The 24,962-nt window shown below is 47.8% G+C and overlaps 1 protein-coding gene and 1 long non-coding RNA gene across 3 annotated transcripts in view; both read left to right on the forward strand.

The window, feature by feature from the left end:
• Positions 1–3,718: 3,718 nt before the first annotated feature.
• The window catches only part of REEP5 (receptor accessory protein 5), a 31,385-nt gene continuing 10,141 nt past the window's right edge, over positions 3,719–24,962 (forward strand). Inside the window, exons 1-3 of the mRNA XM_038532133.1 lie at positions 3,719–3,915; positions 4,372–4,465; positions 21,280–21,418. Of these exons, the coding sequence (XP_038388061.1) occupies positions 3,798–3,915; positions 4,372–4,465; positions 21,280–21,418 (351 nt within the window). The 5' untranslated portion in view covers positions 3,719–3,797. The remainder of the gene's footprint in view (positions 3,916–4,371; positions 4,466–21,279; positions 21,419–24,962) is intronic.
• LOC119870966 lies at positions 5,562–10,886 on the forward strand. 2 transcript variants are annotated; one of them, XR_005356481.1, is made up of 3 exons: positions 5,562–7,956; positions 8,583–8,688; positions 10,408–10,886. It is a non-coding gene; the product is annotated as an uncharacterized LOC119870966 (long non-coding RNA). The 2 variants fall into 2 exon arrangements; XR_005356482.1 differs by having other exon boundaries at positions 5,562–7,582.

A 24,962-nucleotide genomic window follows, 5' to 3' on the forward strand; every position in this document is an offset into this window, starting at 1 on the left:
TTTATTTAACCATCATGATGACCCTGTGAAAGTAGGTACTATTGCTATCCCTATTTTATGGATGAGAGAATGAGAGATGGATTGTTATCCCTATTTTATGGATGAGAGAATGGAAGCACAGAGAGCTTATGTAACTTCCCTAAAGTCACACAGCTAAATGGTGGTGCTGGGCCGCCACCCATCCAAGCTGGATCCAGAGACAGGGCCCACAAACTACGCCGTACTGTGCTGCTTTGTCTTACTAGTACTAGGTAGAGTGCTGAAGGAAGGAAAAACTTTGGAATCTAAGTCAGGAGAAAATTGAGGAAGGAGCAATATTTATACAAAAGAAATACAAATGAATAGTATGTTTCCAGATACTTCATGCATAATTGATATAGTACAAATGGTAACACTGTATGAAACAGTGATAAAAATCTAGGCTGATTTGAATATATAACTTAAAAGAATTTGGCTCCTTGGTTAAAAAACCTTAAAAATTTCAAATTGTGAATCATTTGAAGCACTCAAAAATATGACCCCGACTTCCAGGTAAGTAATAATTATTGTATTCATTTAGTAGGTAATTAAACAAACTTATAACTGGCTTAAAAGTTCCAAATTCAGCTATTTTTGTAAGCAGTTATGATGGTTTGCTGGGGCTGCTATAACAAAGTACCACAAAATGATTGTCAGAAATTACCATCTCACAGATCTGGATGTCAGAAGTGTAAGATCAAGGTTTCCACAGAGTTGCTTTCTTCTGCGGGCTGTGAGGAAAGGATCTGCTCCAGCCCTCCTTGGCATAGAGATAGCAGACTTCTCCCTGTGTGTCTCACACTCTTCCTCTGTGTATCTGTCTCTGCTTCCAAATTCCTCTTTTTTTTTTTTTTTTTTTTTTTTTTTTAAGAGAAAGAACATGCAAGGAAGACAAGGGCAGAAGGAGAGACAGGGAATCTTAAAAAAAATTTTTTTTAACGATTTATTTATTTGAGAGAGAGAGAATAGGAGGAGAGGGAGAGGGACAGGGAGAAACTCAAGCAGACGCATCATTGAGCATGGAGCCCAATGTGGGGCTTGATCCCACTACCTTGAGATCACGACCTGAGCTGAAACCAAGAGTCAGAGGCTTAACCAACTGCACCACCCAGGTGCCCCTAGCGAGAGAGAATATCTTAAGCAGGCTCCACATCCAGGCTCATGCTGGGCTGGATCTCACAACTCTGATATCATGGCCTGATCCAAAATCAAGAGTCGGGTGCTTAACTGACTGAGCCACCAAGGAACTATTGGATCAGAGCCCATCATAATCACCTCCTCTTAACTTGATTGCCTTTGTAAACACCCTTTCTTCAAAATGTCACATTCTGAGGTATGGAGGGTTAGGATTCCAACATATCTTTTTTGGGAAGGACCAATTCAACCCATACTGGCAGCATAATATAGGGGTAAGAGACTGGGTCTGAATTCTAGCTGATATTTATTAGTCATGACACCTTGCTATATCTGATTTCCTTCCCTTATATGAGTGTAAAAAAGGTAGTAACTGCCCCATGCTAGCATGAGGATTGAATGAATTAGTACACGTAGCACTTAGATTACTGGGTAGTACAATGTGTGTTACATATCCATTTATTCAAAAACTAGTTTCTGAAAACCTATTAAGTACCAGGCAATATTCTAGGTGTTTGAGATACAGGAGAGCGCTTGTCTTTTTTTTTTTTTTTTTTTTTTTTAGATTTTATTTATTTATTCATGACAGACACAGAGAGGCAGAGACCTAGGCAGAGGGAGGAGCAGGCTTCCTGCAAGCAGCCAGTTGTGGGACTCGATCCCGGGACCCCAGGATCACGCCCTGGAGGCTGCCCAAGAGCACTTATCTTGAGGAGCACCCAGGAATGTGCAGAACTGTTGAATCACCACATTATATACCTGAAGCTGACATAACACTGTATACTAACTATGCTGGAATTAAAATAAATGAATAAAACAACATCATTTAAAATATATATATTTTTAAAAAGTAGAACATGTGGACTGTCAGACATACTAAGTGCTATAGAGAAAAATAAAGCCAGACAGGGGGTAGAGACACTGGGGGTTAGAATTCAGGGTCAGAGAAGGTCCCGCTGAGGTGCCATTTGAGCAAAGACCAGCAAAGTGAGAGGACCCAGTTACGGGGTTACCTGGAGCTCTTCAGTTGCGGGAGGCTCCCCCACACCCGGACGATGGACATTCGGGGCTGGACCATCTCCCGGGAGGGCTGTCCTGCACACTGGAGGACGTGTGCCCTCATCTCTGGCCACCACCTGCTAGATGCTAGGAGCATCCACCCAGTCCGGGCTGCGGGGGTCTGGGCTGCGGGGGGCGGGGGGCGGGCTGCGGGGGCCCGGGGCGGCCCCACCCCGAGTGTCGCTTTACCTGCTGGAGTAACTGCTGGCAGGCGGGACAACCGGCTTCTCTGGGCACAGGGCGGGGAGGGGTGGGTGGTGGGGAGCGTTCCCAGGGTACCTGCCATCGTCATAGCCTACCGCACAGAAAGGTTCAGGGAGTGCAGAAGTTCCTCGGAAAGGCCACCCCGAGGGCCTGCACCCCGAGGGCCTGCACCCCGAGGGGCCTCCACCCCGAGGGCCTGCACCCCGAGGGCCTCCACCCCGAGGGGCCTGCACCCCGGGGGCCTGCACCCCGGGGGCCTCCACCCCGAGGGCCTCCACCCCGAGGGGCCTGCACCCCGAGGGCCTCCACCCCGAGGGCCTCCACCCCGAGGGCCTCCACCCCGAGGGGCCTGCACCCCGAGGGCCTCCACCCCGAGGGGCCTGCACCCCGAGGGCCTGCACCCCGAGGGCCTGCACCCCGGGGGCCTCCACCCCGAGGGCCTCCACCCCGAGGGCCTGCACCCCGGGGGCCTGCACCCCGAGGGCCTCCACCCCGAGGGCCTCCACCCCGAGGGGCCTGCACCCCGAGGGCCTCCACCCCGAGGGCCTCCACCCCGAGGGGCCTGCACCCCGAGGGCCTCCACCCCGAGGGGCCTGCACCCCGGGGGCCTGCACCCCGAGGGCCTCCACCCCGAGGGCCTCCACCCCGAGGGCCTCCACCCCGAGGGGCCTGCACCCCGGGGGCCTGCACCCCGAGGGGCCTGCACCCCGAGGGCCTCCACCCCGAGGGCCTCCACCCCGAGGGGCCTGCACCCCGGGGGCCTGCACCCCGAGGGCCTGCACCCCGAGGGCCTGCACCCCGAGGGCCTCCACCCCGAGGGGCCTGCACCCCGAGGGCCTCCACCCCGAGGGCCTCCACCCCGAGGGGCCTGCACCCCGGGGGCCTGCACCCCGAGGGGCCTGCACCCCGAGGGCCTCCACCCCGAGGGCCTCCACCCCGAGGGGCCTGCACCCCGGGGGCCTGCACCCCGAGGGCCTGCACCCCGAGGGCCTCCACCCCGAGGGCCTCCACCCCGAGGGCCTACAGCCTGTCCCAGGGCCATCCCGAGACCACGGAGGAGGCTGGGCCGAGTTCCGGCCGCGGGAGAAGCAGGCCTCGCACGGCGCTGCCTCGGGCCCGGCACCGCTGCGCGCTCGGCCTCGGGTGCCCGCCCCGCCCCGCCCCTCCCTCCCTCCCCCCGCCCCGCCCCTCCGTCCCCGCCCCCTCCCCGAGCGGCTCGCCTTCGCTCTACCTTCCGCGGGGAAAGGCTGCGGGGGGCGGGGGGCGGGGCTGCGGCCACCGGCGCGGTCCGCCCCCGCCCCTCCCCTCCCCTCCCCTCCGCGCTCGGCGGCCCCCGCAGTCGGAGCAGCCCGGGCGGCGCGCAGGTCCTCGCCAGCCTCGCCATGTCTGCGGCCGTGAGGCAGAGGTTCGACCGGTTCCTGCAGGAGAAGAACTGCATGACCGACCTGCTGGCCAGGCTCGAGGCCCGGAGCGGCGTGAACCGCAGATACATCGCGCTCGGTGGGTGCAGGGCGGGGCGGGGGGCGGCGGGCGGGGGGCGGGGGGCGGGCGGAGGTGCCCGGGGCCTCCCGGGGCCGCCCGTGCTGGCGGGGGAGGGGAGGGGACGGGAGGGGAGGGGAGGGGACGGGAGGGGAGGGGAGGGGACGGGAGGGGAGGGGAGGGGACGGGAGGGGACGGGAGGGGCGGCGGCGCTGACGTGTCGGTCCCCGCGGCCGAGCGCCGAGTCCCGGTGGCTGCGCGCAGGCTGGGCGCGGGCGGCGGGGCCTCCTGCGGGCGGGGCGGGCGCTCCCGGAGGGCGGGGGAGGGGAGGGGGCGGGGGCGGAGGGGAGCGGGGGGAGGGGGCTCTGCGGCTCCCGGTGGAGCGCGGCGGGGCGGCGGGGGCCCAGGGGGCGGAGAGCGCGGGGCGCCCGGCTTAGGACCCGGGCCCCGCGGCCCGTTTCTCCCCTCGCGTCCCAGGCGCCGTCGGGCTGCTGGCCTTGTACCTGGTGTTCGGTTATGGAGCCTCTCTCCTCTGCAACTTGATAGGATTCGGCTACCCAGCCTACGTCTCGTAAGTGGCCCCTGCAACCCTCCCTCCCCCTCCCTTTCCCCCTTGAATCCTCCCCTACAAGAAAAAGACCCAACAACAAAAAAAAGCACCCTTCCCCTCCCCCCACCCTCCCTGCCCCTCCCCTCCCCTCCCCTCCCTCTGCGCCCTCCCTCTCTCCCCCGCCTCCCCGCCCGGGGCTGCCCCAGGGCCTGCACACCCCCATCTCCCGGGGGAGCGGCCGCGCACCAAGAGGGCACACACTGCCCGAGGTCACGCACTTGGAGCCTCCCCTGATGACAAGCCCAAGTGCCTTCCGCCTCGCAGTCTGGGGCGGCGGTGCCCGGTGATGCGGGCGCAGCAGAGGGCCCCGGAGTGCGGCCTTCAGGGCTGGGGAGGCCTCAGCGGGCCGCAGAACTGATCCCTCCTCCTCAATGATTATCTTACGATATAAGTCACCTTATACTTACCTGCATAACAGTAAACCCCATCAAATGAGACTTCCATAATTCAGAATTAAAGTTAATTCTGGGGACAGTTTTGCCTGCTTCATTTTGAAAAGACTGGCCGCTTACTACAGGCAAATGGAAAACATTTACCCTAGTATAAAAACAAAAACAACCTTACAAGATGTATCCCTAATATATAACTCCTTGGTTCTATGAATTTCTCATTTATGTAATTACACTTAAAAATGAATCTTAGCAGATTAGGTTCTGAATTTGTTAGTACCTGACGTTTTTATTTTATTTTATTTTATTTTTTTGTTGTTTTTTTTTTGACCTGACGTTTTTAGTCTACAGTGTTCTCTCCCCCCCCCCCCCCCCTTTTTTTTTAAGATTTTATTTGGGCAGCCCGGGTGGCTCAGCGGTTGAGCAGCACCGCCTTCAGCCCAGGGCGTGTCCCCAGGGTCCTGGGATCAAATCCCAGTAGAGCTCCTGGCAAGAGGCCTGTTTCTCCCTCTGCCTCTCTCTCTGCCTGTGTCTCTGCCTCTCTCTCTCTCTCTCATGAATAAATAAATAAAATCTTAAAAAAATATTTTATTTATTCATGAGAGGCACATGGAGAGAGGCAGAGACACAGGCGGAGGGAGAAGCTGAGCAGGGAGCCTGATGCAGGACTCAATCCTGAGCTGAAGGCAGGCCCTCAACCACTGAGCTACCTAGGGGCCCCTACAATGTTTGTTTTGAAAAATATTCTACATTTTCATGTTTTCATTCATTCAAATCAGAATTCTTCGCCACAAATGAACTGTTTTACTCTGTAGCTCTACCTAAGAAAGCTGGTGGGTTTTATTTTCATTGAATTGGTTTCTGCAACTTCTCTCAACTGTAAAGATAAAGGAAAAAAGAATTTTCGGCTGGGAGGCTAACAGATGACGCATTTATTGCATCTTGTGTCTATTACAGGACAAGCTAGAATTTTAGTATCTGACTAGAAAGGAAACATGTTTTAGAAGTTGCGATTTGAACAATTAAATTGAAGTTACATAAGTAGTTACTGTATTAGTCTCCTGCAGACACTTAGCACTCCACAAAGTCTGGCTACATTAGGATGCTACTTGTTAGGAATTTGGAGCCCCTGTCTTCATGCTCAGAAAAGCATTTACCCTCTTCCAGCATTACCCGCTGAAGCACCATCCAAGTTGCATGTGTGTACCAAAGAAGGGCAGACCAGGAAAACTGGTTTGTTTGGCTTTCGGGTCCCTGAAAAAGGTACAAGAATAGCGGTTTTCCATAAAATGTAATTGACTGATAATACGGTGTGTATAAAAAGTTTGTAGTTAACAGTGATTCAAATGGCTCACACGATGTGTCTGTGCCATCAGACAAAATAACAAAGTACATTCCTTTACTTTTTACTTTTCTTTTGATTGTGTATTCTGCTTGCAAGAGTTCCTTTAATAAGAGTTTGAAGGATTTTTCAGGTTTGGGCTTTTAGAAGTTATTGAGCACATTTTGAACAAATCTTGGGTGGCAATTTAATAATTGCCTAGCTGCTCGAACTATTTTGAACCAGCAGGGAATATGGATTTTTGGAAATACTGAATATCATAAAACTCTTTTTCTATATCAGTACCATTTAGTACATAATCCTGTGGGAAAAATAACCTTCTCTGTTGGTGTGATGTCATTGGTGTGGGCTTTAGAACAGTAAAAATCTTTTTTCTCGGGGAGATATGCAAGTCCAGGCGTGTGCAGAGGTGGATGTGACCGCAGACAGAACTGCAGTATGTTTCTCCTTCACCTGAAGTGAATTAATTCTAGCAGGAATCTCTTTTTCAGTCCTATTTTTTTTTTAAAGATTTTACTTATTTATTCATGAGAGACACAGACCTCAGGATCATGACCTGAGCCAAAGGCAGACGCTCAACCACTGAGCCACCCAGTTGCCCCCTTTTTGTTTTAAATCATTTGTTTGTGATCATTCTTTCATTCTCTGCATAGTCAACTGAATAGTATTGCATCTTTTTACTTCCAAGAAGCTAAATGTTCCTGTCTATTGTTCGGGATTCTGTGAAATGATAGAGACGTTCATATTTCTAAGTGGGTCAGGTATGTGGGTTTTTCATGTTTTGGGATTATTCCGTTCACTAAATATATATACTTTTCTATTTGAATATTCTGAGACAAAGTGATATATGTACTACACTATACCAGGAGCTGGAGAAATGCTAAAATCTAATATTATAATTAATGATTTCAGCAGAAATTCAGGAAATAATGAGTATCTCTAGATGCGAGTATCTCTGGAGTATTTATTTATAGTAACATATAATTATATGTGTATATATTTATAGTAAATATGCTTCTTTTTATAGGCCCAACTCTTTCACCTTTAAAATAAAGATACGTTTCTCTGACCATATAGAGTGAAGGTAATGGAGTGAAGATTGCTCTCTGTGGGTACTTGGACTTTTCCCTAAAACAGTGGTTCTCAGCCCTGGGTGCCCATTGGAGTTACCTGAGGAGCCTTCAGAAATACTGATGCCTGGGCCCCACCTCCAGAGATTCTGGTGTAATTGGTCTGAGGTGCAGCCTGGGCTTTGGGGGTCTAAGTCTCCTCCATCTTTTAATTTGTAAAGGAATCTAACATCAGCCAGTGTCTTGGAACCCTGATGTCGAGCGGCAGCAGAAACTGGTGCGTGTTACGCTTGATGGAGTGAAGGATGGGGAAACACCCTGCTGCCCCTGGGACCCCGCCTGACCTTTGCTTTGCCAGGGTGGCATGGGACTATGCACAGTAGAAGCAGACCGCCCTCCACTGAGTAGCCTTCAGGCAGTCAGTGTTAAACATGAGTCTCATCAGGTTCATTCATTGCTTAACCAGGGTAATTGTGTGACTGTCGGGAAATTGTTGACAATGGTGCTGTTAGTTCTTCTGAAAAGTCTGGGTTTATCTGTTTAGCAGGAATCGAGTCCAGCCCGTTCCAGGCGTGGGGGGCAGCACTTCAGCTGCGCTGTGGCCCACGGTGGCCGCGTGCTCTGTGCCCTGAAGGGACCAGGGTGATGGCAGTAAGCGGGGAGGTGCGGGCGGTGGGTGCCACGGAGGCCGTGAGCCGTGGGGAAGGTCGGCAGGCAGCTGGGCTGCCGGGCAACGGGAAGGGCCCCCACGGGTATTTCTGGGAGCTCCTGCTTGAGCTCGGCTGGAGGATGGCGGGGCTGCGTGTGCCCGGGCCGAGCAAGGCGAGGAGCCCGGGGGCAGGTGCCATCGTGCAGGGGCCGCGGCTGGGGGGTCAGTGTGCGTGTATTCCGGGTGGTTGTAGGGAGTTTGCAGGTTTTCGGGTCACCTCGGCTGGGTTTTAAGTGGGTGACATGCTAGGACTTATGTCTTGCGGTGGTCGGGGCTGCGGCGAGCTGCCTGGCCCAGTGTCGCCAGCCGGGCCGTGGTCACCGCCTCCGTCCGGGCCGCCGTGCCATAGGGTCAGCGCTGGTCTCAGGGCTGAGCCCCGGGAGACGGCGGCCAGACCTGGCTTACCTGGCTTCAGGTCAGGGCGCGGCCAGCGAGGACCGGCAGTGGGGACCCGGCGCTGTGGCTCCTGCTCTTGCCTCGGGAGGCCGCCCCTCTGCTGCTCATGCCTGTTTTCTGTGCTGTCATTTCCCTTGGAGAGCAGAGCCTTTGATCTTCTACCTGTTTGCAGACCTTCTGGCCAGACTGTACAGTTATCTGAAGCCTGATTCCAGCCGCCTCCTGTCGAGCTGTTGGCAGGGTCGCCGTCCTCCCTGCCGCACTCCGTTTCCGAGAAGGTGGGCCCCTGCATTGGGCGAACCCCTGTCACCACGGTACACCACCCCATGTCGCCCCATTTCTCTGCTGACCTATAATTCACATGCAGCCCTTTCAGAGTGTGCGGTTCTATGCGTGGCGTATTCATAAAGTTGTGCAGCCCATCAGCGCTGCCTGATTCCAGCACGTTTTTGTCGCCGCCCCCCGCGAAGAGACTGGATCCATTAGCAGTCACTCCCTGTTTCTCCTGTGTCTCAATTTCCAGAAACCACTTAGTGCTTTCTATCCCTGTGGGTGGGTCTTTTCTGGACAGTCCTTATCTGCGGAATCCTATAATGTGGCCTTTCTTCCCAGTGCAGCCCTGCTGTCCGTGGCATTGCACAGATCAGAGTCTGAGAGACGCCCCCAGGAGCGGGTGCTGTGCTATGCCCTCCTGTGCAGAGTCCCTTGCCACAGACCTAAGGCAGCCCCCACCGGGGTCCCCGACTGGGTGCTAGTCTTGTCCTTGCTGCTTTGGTCAAATGGAATTATGAGGGAAAGTCTAATGACTTTATTTTATATTTTGATTTTTGCCCTGCTGAGAAAGGAAAGGAGGAGAGTTTTTCATCCTGTCCAGCAACTTTAAACAATTTGACAAAAAAAACAAAAACAAAAACTATTTTTCTTTTTATTTTCTACTTAAAAAAATATGTTTTATCTATTTATTCACGAGAGACACAGAGAGAGGCAGAGACACAGGCAGAGAGAGAAGCAGGCTCCATGCAGGGAGCCCGATGTGGGACTCGATCCCGGGACCCCGAGGTCACACCCTGGGCCACAGGCAGGCGCTCACCCCCTGAACCCCCACGCGCCCCAGTTCACCACCTTCCTGGGACTCTCAGAGTTGGGCTGTAGAGATCAGGCATGTAATCTACTTCCTTTCGTTTTCAAATGATCCGGGTGCAGAGGGAGGTAGGGTACGTTTCCCAAGGTCGCACCGAGACCCAGTTACTACACAGGGGTGTGAAAGTGCAGTTAGGCGGGTTTTAGTACTAAGCTCAAAAAGACTAAATGTGAGTCCAGCATTTGGTGGCTGTATTTAGACTGATGTTTGGCAGCACCTTTGAAATCTCATGCCCCCTTCATTGAAGTGTCATTTTATCTTCTGTGTCGTCACCAGCCCACGTTAAACTGTGCCACCAGGCCAGTTAGCTGTTTGCATGGCTGCTTACCTGTGCGGCACTTGGTTTCCCAGAAACCTGTGTATCCCTGTGTAAGTGCTTTACAAATACAGCGCGTTTAATGCTCACGGCACCCTGATGACGTAAGTACTCCATTCCCATTTCACAGATGAGGAAACAGAGGAAGTAACTTGATCAGGTTCTCACAACCGGTAGATGGTGAGATTATATATAAACCCAGGGAGCCTGGCTGGCCCGCTTGGTGGAGCAGAAGACTCTTAATGTTCAGGGTTGTAAATTCAAGCCCCAGATTGGGCATAGAGCTTACCTTTAAAATTAATAGATGGGGCACCTGGGTGGCTCAGTTAGTTAAGCGACTGCCTTCAGCTCAGGTCGTGGTCCCCGGGTGCTGGGATCGAGTCCTGTTCTTCCTCTCGCTCTCTCTCAAATAAATGATTTAAATAAATAAATAAACTGAACAAAGGCGGGGACTCTGGTTCCAAAGTCCACGTTCTAACTTTTCTGTTACTCTGATTTCCATGTGGCCTTCCGGCTATCTTGGACCCACGCCATACCCAGGCGGAGATGAAACGAGAGCTGTTGATGCAGACTTTCTCTCCTCCGTATGATGCTCTCAGTACCTTGTCTGCAGGTGGTGTGTCTTTCCTCTCAGATAGGGTCCTGCCCTCCCAAATCATATATCTGCATGCACACAGCCATTTGCAGCGTTTTGTGAACAGGAGTTAGAATGTATTACTAACAAGTTCTTTCGCTTGTTACATAGCATTGGTTTATAATAGCAGCAGCATAAGTTGTTATTTGCAGACTTGCTCTGTTTTCCCAGGCAAGCCCGTCTGAAGGTGCTCACTGACTTAGATTTCCTGAGGGAGTGGGGCCCTGCCTTTGGTTCTCTATCAGGAGGCAAACAGTCTCAAGGAGAAGATGTTTGGGGATGACTCCTGTGAGGTCAGATCAGATCAGAAAGGGGATGGTGATGGGGGTAAATTTGGAAAACACACTGTCAAAATAACTAAGAACTGTAATCCACGATCCCTGGGTGTGGCTTAGCAGTTGAGCATCTGCCTTCAGCTCAGGGCATGATCCTGGGGTCCCGGGATCGAGTCCCGCGTCTGGCTCCCCACAGGGAGCCTGCTTCTCCCTCTGCCTGTTTCTACCTCTCTCTCTTAATGAATGAATGAAATAAATGAATCTTAAAAAAAAAAAAAAAAAGGAACTGTAATATAATTAACCACAAGTAAAAGCCACAGCATTTTCTTAGTTAATGATTCACAGCATACAAGGTGCAGGAGCTTAGGTTACAAAGGCCTGAAACCTCCTCATTTAAGATTTGCAGTGTCGGACTCCTAGATGGAGGTTCGGTACCCAGAGGAGACTTGGAGAAGGTGGCCCTGGCGTGACTGGCAGTTGAGCACCACTTGTTTCAGAAAAGCAAGTCGTCTGAAGCACAGTCTGGCTTCCCCAGTGGCGCTGCACGATGTGTATTTGTGGTTCTCAGACTCATTAGGGGCTTTGTTTTCTTTGTGTCTGTGTGTGATGCCAGAACTTGTAATCATATCTTTTTTACTTTTTTATTTATTTATATTTTCTACTGAGTTGCTGATGTTCCTCATACACTAGCTCTGCCCTCTGCAGCTCTGAGTGCTTACGAGCAGAGCAGCAGATGCCCTCACTTTGACTGCTCTGGATAGCCTGACGCACATGCATGTTCTGGCCAACCCTGCACTTGGATCGGTAACTGGCACCTTGCAAATTTTTGTCTTGAGTATCCTGAGATCTTAGACTTTTAAACATTTTACTTTTGTCAGCTTTTTTACTGTTTTTTTACTTAGTATTACTACTAATACTGCTGAACTATTTTAAGATGGAGTTGTAGGGAAAAAAACTAGGAAAAGTAATAAAATGTCCTTATAACAGCATGTCACTACTTTTGTGGGTGATTACAGCCAGCATTTTGGTCAGTTTTTTTCCTCCCTTGCCTGTGCTATAAGAGAAAAGAAAGTCTTAAGGAGCAAGTAAGATGAATGATTTAAATTACTTATTCATGATCTACTTTGTGGCTCAAAAGCAGTTGTGGGGAGGGCATTCCTAATGCTCCGTTTTAGAATGTGCCTATGAATTTTAGTGATGCTTTCCCCCACCCTGTATATGAGGGCCCTGGAGATACAGTTTATCGTCCTTCTGCTTTTACCTACCCCATCCTGGAGTTCTCTCTGTCAGGACTGGCTTTAAATAAATATTCCTCATCTCTTAAGGTATTTCCAACGACTAGAAATACATACAGAACATTTTAAGGTATTTTGTGACTGTTGACAACATTACCAATGAATGAATTTTGAGGAACAGTGAGTTAATATATAGAAGTTGAGGGGCGCCCGGGCGGCTGAGTTGCTTAAATCTGCCTTTGGCTCAGGCCGTGATCTCAGGGTCCTGGGATGGAGTCCCATGTCCAACTCCCTGCTCAGCGGGGAGTCTACTGCTCCCTCTCCCTCTGCCTGCCGGTCCCCCCCTGCTTGTGTTCTCTCCCCCTCTGTCAAGTAAAATCTTAAAAAAATATAGAAGTTGAAAAACAGTTTCAAAAATTGTTCATGAAGTGGCTTTTTGTAGCAGTCGAAGTGTGAGTGGGTGCTGTAGAAATCTCCTCTGCCTTTAGTCTGTCATACCCCTCACGCACTCTCCTGGCTCCCAGGAGTCACTTCCCCGCCCTTCTCAGCCACGTGGCCACTGTGTACGTCCGTCCTGCGGCCTCTGATAGGGAGGCCAGGTGATCTGGTGAAGGGATCGCTTACACGTTCGAGGTAACTCAAGGCTGTACCAGCCTATCTTCATGTGGCCCCCTTTGGGAAAGGTTGGTTTAGATTGTGCTTGTCCAGGTTGCACTAGAGCCTCAGTGAAACTTGCTGATGCTATATTTGACACAGATATCATATTTACAGAGCCATCAGTTTTAGTGACAAAGGTTATTCCAGTAGGATTCACATCTGCTGTTTTATTGCTTTAGGCATAGGTTTTTTAACTGTCACATACTGTAAGGCGTTCAGTTTTGAGTTCTAAAATGTTAGAGGCACCTGGGTGGCTCTGTCAGTTAAGCATCCAACTCTTGATCTCAGCTCAGGTCTTAGTCTTGGGCCTGTGGGTTGGAGCCCCGTGTTGGGCTCCACGTTGGGTGGAGTTAGCTAGGTTAGGTCCTAGAGATGAAGCTGTGGGAGGAGAGGCAGCTCTCTCAGATTGGAAGACCACAAACGAGCTACTGGACTTGGGTCACGGGTCTCTTGGGGCAAAGTCAGGCATAGGTGTAAGTGTAGGGATGCCGGAATTCTCTGGCCTGCACGCTTTAACATTCCTCATGTTCTCTATTTGATTGACTGAATCTTTCATTTTGCATTAAAACACAGAATGGTGGACAGTTGGTAAAAAAGACCATTGTAATTAAACACCAAAATGTTTGACTAACGAATGACGGCTTTTGTTGTAATATTCAGTCTCCATTAGAGATGTTTTATAGACTCATCTTCAAATGTATTTGCCTGCGAATTTAGCTTATTTACGTATTTCGCTTAGTCATTTTACATAGGAGAACACCGTATTAAAGAGTAAATGAGCATAGTGTTTTTTTCATTGTCCTTGTATAGTCACCTCACCTCTTGTATAGTCACCTCAGAAGATACTTTTCTACATATTTAGGAGGCCTAGCTAGCTAGCTAGCTCATATCTTTTTTCTTTCTTTTTTTTTTTTGAATGAGGAAGGCTGGGCATGATATAAACGGTAAATAAGCAAAATGGTTTTATTGTATGTACAGAATCCTTTCTCTTGCTTTGAGGGCACAACTGCTCTGTGGTGGAAAACAAGTGTAACTTTGAGTGCCCATAGCTTCTTACCTTTTTTTTTTCCATAAAGAAGACAAATCTTTTCTTTATAAGCATGGAAACAAATTAGTGTTTGTGTCTTAAAATGTGTAATATTTTTCTCTTGTAATTTTTTTCCTTGCAATTTTTTTCCTTCTCATTTGCAATGGCATTCTCTTAAACCAAAGTAATAAAAAATAGGAAAACCATTTTGAAGTCTCAGGAATTCCCACATCACACTCTGATAAACACAGCAGAAGAAGCCCTACACCTCTTAGGTGCTGTGGATGGTCATGCTGTGTGTCTGCTGTATCAAAAAGGGTTATAAACATTACGGTCTGTAGTCTTCATATTCAAGCTTCAATAATCTACCTCAAACTCTAGAGTACTTGCTATTAAATAGGACTTACCACATTCAAAATAAAACAAAGCAAATGGATCCCAGGCAGATTTCTTTCTGTTCTTTACCAACAGCATATCTCAAAGCTGTTTATTATTATAGGGCTTTTAAATTAAGTGTCTGGCAATATAGTTGACTCATTAAAATTAGAATTCTCTGGATGGCTACAACTGGTTTTAGTAGTAAAGCCAGTGCTTTGAAGAAATTTACTACTTAATTTTATGTTACCTGGCTAATTTGAATATATGTGAACCATGTACAGTACAGGTGGCATGTACTGGAATTTCTTTGGTGTTAGTGATCAGAAGTGTATGTATATGGATCTGATAATTCCTAGTTCTATTAACCCTTGGGCAAATAGCTTAAATTTCATAAACCTCAATTTTCTTACAAGTAAAAGGGGTGGGTAGTATATGTCAAACAGCACAGAATCTAATAATCAGTAAGTGCTTAATTAAGGGTGGTTACTTTTATTAACCTACAAAGAAGAAAACTGAATTATAGTTGTGATTAATTTGATGTCATTGAGCTTTTAAATGATTAAAAGAGGCATCTGGGTGGCTCAGTCAGTTAAGCATCTGCCTTTAGCTCAGGTCATGACCCTGGGGTCCTGGGATCAAGCCCCATGTCAGGCTCCCTGCTAAGCTCTCACTCTCCCTCTGCCCCTCCCCCACTCCTGCTCTCTCTGGGTCTCTATCTCAAATAAATAAAATTTTTATAAAAAAGGCATAAACAGATGGGCCATGAAGGCTGGTGGAGGCAGCCAGTACCTGTCACTGAAGCCCGGTGGTCTGGCCAGTGGGCTCTGTGCGCATCAATACCAATGCAATGCTAACGCAAATTTTTTTTTTTAAAGATTTATTTATTCATGAGAGACACACAGAGAGAGACAGAGACACAGGCAGAGGGAGAAGCAGGCTCCCTGCAGGGAGCCCGATGTGGGACTCGATCCCGGGACCCTGGGGTCACGCCCTGAGCTGAAGGCAGACACTCAACTACTGAGCCGCCCAGGCGCCCCTAACATAAAGAATTTTTGCCAGTCCACCTTCACACCATGGGCCTGAAAATTGTTCTCAGCAGTGTCCAAGTTTGTTCCCATTGGCCTGCAGATGGGATCTGGGGATTTCAGCTCTTATTCTCTGTAGCATTTGGGATTTGGAGAGTGAGGGATAATTAAAATCCGTGGATAATTCTCCAATCCCCTTGTAGGCTTATTAACAATGCTGTTAACCCTCTACAACTTCTACTTAGTTAGGAGGACTGGAGGATTCTTATCACTTGCTTTTCTTTTCAGTCTCTTACTTCCCTGTAATAATAAATTACTACCAGGTTATAAGTATTTATCTATTAGGGTAATATTTAACGAGAGCTTACTTGGTTTGTCATTGATTCTGAGTGTTTAATGTGTATTAATTTAATCTTCATAACAACATGATAAGGTTTATCGTTCCTGCTTGACAAATGAGGACACGAAGGCCCAAAATAACTTGCTCGAGGTCCTGTGGCTGCTAAGTGGTAGAACCAGATTACAAGGTGCGTGCCAAGGATGGTGAACTGATGCCAAACCAGATGAGCATTGGGAAGGAGTGAAGGGGAAAGCCTGGTGATTCCACAGTCCAGTGTAATTAGTAATTTTTGATAGTTTAATAGAAGATTAGAATGAGTCCGTCCTGTGTGATGGGCTGTTGGACTCTGTTCTCTTCGGTATTTATGTGTGTATTGAAGGCCTTTTAATGCTCTAAAATACAGCAGCATGTCTGATCATGGTTAGAGAAGTTTGAGTTGTTTCCTCAAGAGAGAAATTAAATGAATGTTCCTGATGCTCACTTCAGTGTGTAACAAAGCCCTAGAGAGGGCTAGTCTCATAGGAGGAAGTAGTTGTAGAAAGTCTGGTGCTTATTTTTTTTTCTCCCATATAGAAATCTTTTTCCTTCCTTTTGTTACGAAAACGTAGTACAGGCTCATTGCAAAGACCTTAAAATGAAATTCCGCAATCCCGATGCCCAGGATGAACTTTATACAATTTGAAATTTATATTTCTGGACACCATTCTTAGTCTGTAAACACAAAAGATTATGTGTTTGCCTCTTTTTCGAGACACAAAAGTAGTGATCTTTTTACATTCAGCACTGTATCTTGGGCATCATTCTCTGTTAATATCCTTTTTAAAGGCTTCAGAATATTTCATTGTGTGGACCCACCAGCATATAATCACACCATTCATTGCTGTCCTTAAAAAGCGTGTGGACCTATGCTTCTGTAATATTTTATTTTGAAGTTGAAGTTCATGTTATTCTGTATGTTAGTAAATTGAACACCAATAAAAAAAAAAAAAAAAAAAAAATGAAGTTGAAGTTCAACAGTATTTTATTTTCAGTTGAAGTTCATTTTAGTATCTGTCTTTCCTCTTTGAGCTTCATATTTCAGCCTATAAAATAGAGTAGGAATAGTTGGTCTCGAAGATAGCTTCCAACTCAACGTTGTACAGTTTCTGCTTTCTGAAATTTTAGAACTGCTGGCCACTCCCATACCTAGTATTGACTGTCGTCTTCAGCAGCCTGGCCGTGTCCTTACCACTCACTCAGGCCTCCTTTCCTTTGTGCCACTTGCTCCTGGTAGGCCAAGCCCTGCCCCTGGAACATGGCAGGTGGCTGAGTTGAGAGAGAACAAAGCCCCGAGAGTGGCCAGGCAAAGGGCCGGTGATGAGAATATGGCAGTAAGAGTCTGCACAGAGCAAAGACCATGATGTCTGTCTTTTACGAGTGTGTTCCCCCAGAAGTTGTTCTGAAACCAGGTTCAGCGTCGGTGGTGCAACGAATGTATCCCACCCGAGGGCAACGTAAAACAGAGACCGTTTAAGACAGTGGCCGAGGCCTGTGGGAGAGTGGTTGGAATTGTTCCCAGCTGCTTTTGGGACAGTTCCAGAGCTCCTCTAGGGTTTAGCTGGGGATTGAAAACCCTGGGGGAGGTGAGTGTTCTAGCCAAACAAATAGAGGACTTTTAGTTGTTCTTGAAATTTTAGCAAAGAGTTTTGGTTAGTAGATGTTTTTACTTTGAATTCTTTTACAAACTTGAGAATGTTCAGGTGGGCATTCTAGATCATCATAGAGCGACTCATCCTGACTATAGCAGAGGCTTTATTCAGTTTGCCTTCCCTCTCTACCTTTTCTTTTCCCTTGGCCTCCCATTCGTTGCTGGAAAGGGGTAGCTGCCTACCCTTTGCCACAGCTGAGACTCAGCCTTGATTGGCAGGACTGAAACTTGGCTCAGCCTTAGGATCACCTGTACAACTTCCTTAAAGTGTATACCTGTGCTCTACCTGCCAGAGCCGGAGTACCAGGCCTGAAAAGGCCCCAGGCATGTGTCTGTCTAATGAGTTCTGTAGCTGGGGCAACAGTGGACTAGGGTGCCACCTCAGAGCGCTGTCCTGTGTCCTTCCAGTTGCTCTCCCTGCCCTCCACCTAGGTAAGCAGGGTGGAGGGTGGAATGGCTAAGGATCTGGACCTTGAGACTGACATTGCCTCTTGTTTGTCTTCTGTGACCCAATTTACCACTGCTGAGCCTTGGGTTTCTTCAGCATGAGACTGGATCATTGTGGTCTCTTCCAAAAGGAAGACAATGAACTCTTTTTGTATTTATATTCGTGTACATATTTATTAAATGCCTACTTGGTACCAAACATTTTGCTAAGTGTTGTACAGCCTGGTGGTGAGTTGTTCTAGGAAACGGGGAAACTAGGAAAATAGCCTGGAATAGTGAAACAGGCACAGGCTTTGTTGGGGTTAACTTTGGGTATAAATCCAATCTCTGCTACTTCTCCTCCCTCCCCTCCTCCCTCCCTCCTTCCCTCCCTTCTCCCTCCCTCCCTCCTTCCTCCTTCTCTCCCTCCCTTCCTCCCTTCCTCCAACACAGGGGCTTGAACTCATGACCCCGAGATCAAGAGTTGCTTGCTCTACCCACTGAGCCCGACAGGCACCCCCAATCTCTGCTGCTTGTAGCTAGGAGCCCTGCACCTGTTCTTTTTCTTCCTCAAGCCTCAGTCTTTTCCTCAAAAATGAAAGTAACACTACCTATTTCCTAGGGCCAATATGAAGTTAAATAATTATTAGGTAAAATTTAACCAAGGATGTGAAAGACCTGTACTCTGAAAACTCTGAGGCATTGATGAAGAGGACACAAATGGAAAGATCCCATGCTCGTGGATTAGAACAATATTGTTAAAATGTCCAGACTAACTCAAAGCAATCTACAGATTCAGTATAATCCCTATCAAAATGCCAATAGCACTTTTCAGAGACCTTGAGGAAATAATCCTAACATTGGTATGGAATCCCACAGCAATGCTGAGGAAGAACAGAGCTGCAGGTATCACAGTCCCAGATGCCAGGATCTGCTACGAGGCTGCAGTAAAGCAGTGGTATCTGCGCAAATACAGACACGGGCCAACGGAACAGAGTAGAAAGCCCAGAGATAAACTCATGCTTATGTGGCCGGTTAGTCTACAACAAAGGAGACAAGAATTTGAAGTGGGGAAGAGATAGTCTTGTCAGCAAATGACGTTGGGGGAAAATTACTGGTTCCTCCGTCTCCCAGTCTTTGTTCCATTTTGAGCAGAATGGAAATGACCTAAAGGCACAGAGTGCTTCAGATTTAAGGTGAGTCCCCATGTGGCCTGAGAAGTTGCCACCTCCTCGTGGGTGGCCTAGGTTGGGATGTGACCCCGTATATGTACGAGGCAGGAGAATGTATTGCCGAGTATCACCTCTGTCCACTCACTTGGAAAACTAAGTATAAAAGTAAATAGCATTCAGGAAATGACAGGTTTTTTTTTTTTTTTTTTAAGATTTTATTTATTTGAGAGACTGAGCACGAGCAGGGGGAGGGGTCCAAGGAGAAGCAGACTGTTCTGCTGAGCGGGAAGCCCGACTTGGGGCTTGATCCCAGGACCCCAGGATCGTGAGCTGAGCAGAAGGCAGATGCTTAACCTGCTGAGCCACCCAGGCGCCCCAGGAAGCAGCAGTTTTAAGCCCTTCTCTTCCCTCCCCAAACTAGACTGGGGCGCTTCGTCTCTTTGAGCCTCAGGCTTGGCACCTGCAGACTACCTCTTTTGTGCCTAATTTATGATGTTATGACACGTAGACATTTTCATGTGAACTTTGTGCTATTTTAGATTAAAACAATAATTAAATGTTCAATCAAATGAGAGATTCTATTAAAAATCTCTTCAGCATAATAAGACTCTGGGGGGTGGCATCTGGTGGCTCAGTGGTTGAGCATCTGCCTTTGGCTGAGGTCATGACCCCGGGGTCCCAGGATCAAGTCCTGCATCGGGGTCCCTGGCAGGGAGCCTGCTTCTCCCTTGGCCTGAGTCTCTGCCTCTCTCCACGCCTCTCATGAATAAGTAAATAAAATGTTTAATAATAATAGTAACAAGACTCTGTGGTCTTGTCCTGTCTTCTTTCATGTGCCTTGGTTTTCTCCAAAACTGGGGTCAGCCTGTGAGGTCAGTTTTGGTCTCTCCAGCATTCTGCACGGCGTTCTGAGTGTATTAACATGGAAGCTTTGAATGTGCAGTGCTCATGGGATAGAGGACTCACCATTTTTTTTTTTTTTTTTTTAATTCCTTGAAGCACTGACCTTGAACTGTTGGAGTGGCTTTTCTGGTTTTGAATCTGTGGATCTTGACTAACCTCTTAAAAGTGATGACACAGATGGAATTGAAAATATCAGGATGTTTCCGTGGAATGCTTGTTTCAGTTTCTGTTTGCATGTGGGTTGGCTTCTGGACCTAGTCACGAATTGCTTTGGTTCCTAAAAGCAGGACCACGTGGGAGCTAGAACTGCACCCCTTCTGCCCAGGTGTGACGTGGGAGAAGTCTTTATCACGCTCATAACCTAAAAGATGCACTGCAGTAGACATGCGAGGAAGGTGGCCTCACGTGGGGCCGCTCTTAGGTGTCTGGTGCGCTTGCCTCTGCGTGTCCTTGGGCCTCCGTTACTCTGCGGCCCCGAGGAGAGCGGAAGCCCGAGCCCACGCGGCGCAGCGACGCCTCCCCGGGCTCTGCATCCACTCGCCCATCCTGTGTGAACAGACCTCTTACTGGCCCTTGCCTCTGCGAGCGTGGGCTTCACGGCTTGTGGCCTCCCTCCCGCCCTCCCGCCCTGTGCTCATCCCTGCGGCTGCCTTTGGCCTCCTTGGGGAGCCTGTGCTACCAGGTGTTTTCAGGAGTTAGCCCATTTCATAGGTAACCAGATGCATACTTCTTCTGGTTTACTATTTTATTTTAGTTCAACTCAGTTGTGGTAAGTGTCCAGACATATGTCAGGACAGGGTAAAAAAATATGGAATTCAGGTTTACCTGAATTCTGAAGAATGAAGAAATTTGTAGGCCTGGGAGAAATTTCTGTGATTCAGAAGTAAAAGATTATTTTAAATTTATTTCCATTCATTTGCAGAATGAAATTTGTTTGAGCAGTAATTGCTGCTGAGAGTGTCCTTGATGTTAAGATGAGGGGAGGAGAGCCCCCACTCTAGGCCCCATGAAGTAGTCAGAAGCGAACGGATGCCATGACGTTGGTTTTCACCTGTGCATTATGTAGCACGTCATAGACTTCAGCAGTATCTGGACTGTGTTCCAGAAGTTCCTTTACGGAAATTTCTACTTACCCATAATACACCTCAGTTATTAAAAGCACATAGGGAATTACCACAAGAGTTACCACAAGAGAATTATGTTTGTTTTTGAAGATTTTAAGTAATCTCTACCCCCAACATGGGGTTACACCAACAACCCCACGATCCAGAGTCGCATAGTCCACCTACTGAGCCAGCCCGGCGCCCCACCACGAGAGAATCCCTGATGTGTCCCTGGGGCAGGATACCGCTTGGGGGTTCTCGGTCATTGGTGGGATCTCTGGTGCCCGGAGGGAGGCACAGGCAGGGTGGAAATCCGGGGGGAAGCTGGTGCCGGTTTCTTTGGTGACCAGAAGACGCGTAACCAGTGGTTACCATGGCTTGTCTTATTTCCACATCGCTTCCTTCTGTTGTATTCTTATCTCAGGGGCATGTGCAGACATTTGCCTGAGTTTCCTACGTGGTGTTGGAGGGCAGGCTGTCACAGTCTACTGTGTGAAAGTGTCTCATTGACGTTACATGTTGTTATATGTGCTTTTTTATTGCCTTTCAGAATTAAAGCCATAGAGAGTCCCAACAAAGAAGATGATACCCAGTGGCTGACCTACTGGGTCGTGTATGGGGTGTTCAGCATTGCTGAATTTTTCTCTGACCTCTTCCTCTCATGGGTCCCCTTCTACTACATGCTGAAGGTATGTTGGCTTCTCTTGAACTGCTCTTTTTCTTTTTTTTTTTTTAATTTTTTTTTTTTTTTTATTTATGATAGTCACAGAGAGAGAGAGGCAGAGACATAGGCAGAGGGAGAAGCAGGCCCCATGCACCGGGAGCCTGATGTGGGATTTGATCCCGGGTCTCCAGGATCGCGCCCTGGGCCAAAGGCGGGCGCCAAACCGCTGCGCCACCCAGGGATCCCTGAACTGCTCTTTTTCTTTCCATCTATGTATTTGCTTTGCGTCCAACCACTAAAATAAACTGCACTCAGAATCTATATAGAGGAATAGGGACAGATGCTTAAATGCTGAACATTTGTGGCTCTGCCTCCCCTTAGAAACAGGAAGACTGAGTTTGAGACATCTAACTTACTTTGTATACCATCCTGGAAGCCAAAGCAATTGTGTATTCAAGATGTGTTTGATGATCAAAGATGGAAACACTGTGACCTAGCACAAGCATGGCTGCTTACCAGGATCCTGTCTGTAAGCGGAATTGTCTGTGTTTGAGGGGAAGCACTGCAAATTTTGGCCGGTCATTGGTTATTCACTGGTTATCCTGTACACTGCTGTACAGGAGTCATTGTTTCTAGAAGAAAAAAGTACTTACTTCTTATATAGGTTCAGAGAAAGATGTGAAATGCACTCTCTGGGGAGGTCACTTTGATAATGTCGGCAGGTGTGGTAGCCAGGGATCCGCCCCACCACACCTTGTGTCTGGGAGAGAACTGACCCTGGTGACCACCGCGGCATGAAAAGGATTAGGAAGTTGAAACTCATTCCTAATGGCACCTGTATCGATTCTGAATGAGAAAGTTAGCATCTTTCAGTAGCTACAGTGCACAGTCTATTGGAAACCTTAAATACTCTTACTAAGTGTTTTCTCTGTGTGACTTTTAAAGGATTTTGTTTATTTGAGAGAGAATGAGTGGTGCAGAGGGGTGGAGAGAGAGAGAAGCAGACTCCCTGCTGAGTGGGGAGCCCGATGGTGATGATGATGATGATGGTGATGATGATGATGATGATTATGATGATGATGATGATGCAGGGCTGCATCCCAGGACCCTGGGATCACGATCTGAGCCAAAGGCAGATGTGGAACCGACTGAGCCACCCAGGCGCCCCACTTTGTGAGTTCTACAGTTTGCCTCACTTCTGTACCTCCACGTTAAGAACATTTTCCTGTACTTTTTTTTCTGAAACAGTGGTTTTGGCATAGAAGTCCTGTCCTTGCTGAGGCGCCAAGGAAAATGAGTGGAACTGAGTAGCCAGGGCTGTTCCTCCCCATCCCCTCCAGCTCTGCCTCCTGAGCTGAGCATTACAACTTACCAGCATCTCCTTCTAATGCTGTTGGGGGAGCGGAGGGTGCTCCCTTGGCCCAATGGACGATTTAGTGGGAGAAGGGTGAGGAACGCTGGTTCCTTTAGTGTCTGGGGCTTCCTTCCCACAGCCTACTGGGACCAGCATGGACTGGCATATGGCTTTCCTCCATCCCATGCCTAACAGATTAGCTGATACTCCTGGAGGAAAGCGAGCTTACAGGCCACCATAACAAGATATTTGAGAAGTACAACCGTTTCAGAAGCAAGACAACACTATCAATTAGAGAATCCTGTCAGCAGTAGAAATACTAGAACCGAGTAGCCAAGATCTAAGTGAGGTTGCTAGCAGGAGAGGCATAGCAATATGAAATAGGAACAGGAAAACATAGGAGAGAGCCAAGGAAAAATAGGGGATAGGGAAAGAGTTGAAATAAAGAACACACTGTATTGCATAAATAACAGAAGGAACAAACTGGGAAACTGGAGGGGAACATAAAAAATACACACGTACACATATATTTCAAAGTAATCTATAGACTCAATGCATTCCTTATCAAAATACCAAGGGCATTTTACATAGAACTGGAATAAATACTCCTCAAGTTTGTATGGAACCACAGAAGACCCCGAATGACCAAGGTAGTTTTGAAAAAGAACAACAGAGCTGGAGGTCTCGCAATCCCAGATTTCGTGATATGCTGCCAATCAAAATAGTATGGCCCTGCCACAAAAATAGACACACAGATCAAAAGAACAGAATAGAGTCCCCAGGAATATGCTTTATGATTAATTAACCTATGACAAAGGAGGCAAGAATATACCGTGGGGAAAGGATTACTCTTCGATAAATGGTGCTAGGAATACCGGACCACTTTCTTACACCATATACAAAAGTAAACTCAAAATGGGTTAAATACTTAAATGTGAGGCCTGAAACCATAAAACTCCCAAAAGAAAATATATAGGTAGTAATTTCTTTGACATTGAATTTAGCCATATATTTCTAGATCTGTCTTCTTAGGCAAGAGAAACGGAAGCAAAAAGTAAACTCTTGGGACTACATCAAAATAAAAAGCTTTTGAGGGAAACTGTCAACCAAACAGAACAGGCAACCTGCTAAATGAGAGGAAATATATGCAAATGATGTATCTATGGAGCGGTTAATATTCAAAATATATAAAGAACTCATAGAACTCAACACCTTTAAGCAACAAACCAACCAAACCCCCAAAAATCTAATTAGTAAATGGCAGGAAGCCTGAGTAGGCATTTTTCCAAAGAAGACAGACAGATTGCCAAGAGACACATGAAAACATGTCTTTTCAACGTTATTCATCATCAGGTAAGTGTATGTCTCAAAAACCACACTGTGGTATCACCTCACACCAGATTGCCTAGTATCAAAAAGACAAGAAATAGCAAGTGTTGGTGAGGATGTAGGGATAAGGCAACCTTCATGTATTTTTGGTAAGAATATAAATTGGTGCAGCCACTATGGAAAACCGTATAGAAGGTCCTCAAAATTAAAATTCTATACCATATGATCCCATAATTCTACTACTGGGCATTTACCCAAAGAAGATGCAACTGCTTATTAAAAAAAATACATGCACCTCTATGGTTTTTGCAGCATTATTTATGGTAGCTGAAGTACGGAAGCAACGTGAGTGTCGTCAATAAATGAATTGATAAAGATGCACACACATACACGAGTACACACTGGAATATTACTCAGCCATAAAAAAGAATGAGATCTGGCCATTCACAACAACATGGAGGGACCTGGAGGGTATTAGGCCAAGACTTACTAAGAGAAGTAAGTCAGAGAAAGACAAATACCATATGTGAATTATACGTAGCATTTAAAAAACAAAATAAATAAAAACCAGAAACAGAGAACAAACTGGTGTTGCTAGAGGGGAGGAGGGTGAAGGGGATTAAGAGGCACAAAATTCCAGTTATAAAGTAAATAAGTCACAGGGATGAAAAATACAGCCTAGGGAATATAGTTGGTTACTACTGTAACTCTTGGTGGTGACAGACGTGCCCGTACGTGGTGGGCTTTGAGTAGTACGTGTAACCGTGGGATCACTGTGGTATACCTGAGCCTCAGATAACGTTGCCGACTAAACAGCCATTAGACAAAAAAGACTGAAGGGGGGCACCCGGGTGGCTCAGGGGGTCCGGTGTCTGCCTTCAGTTCA

The sequence above is a fragment of the Canis lupus genome, chromosome 3 (assembly GCF_011100685.1).
Source record: "Canis lupus familiaris isolate Mischka breed German Shepherd chromosome 3, alternate assembly UU_Cfam_GSD_1.0, whole genome shotgun sequence".
Taxonomy (NCBI): domain Eukaryota; kingdom Metazoa; phylum Chordata; class Mammalia; order Carnivora; family Canidae; genus Canis; species Canis lupus.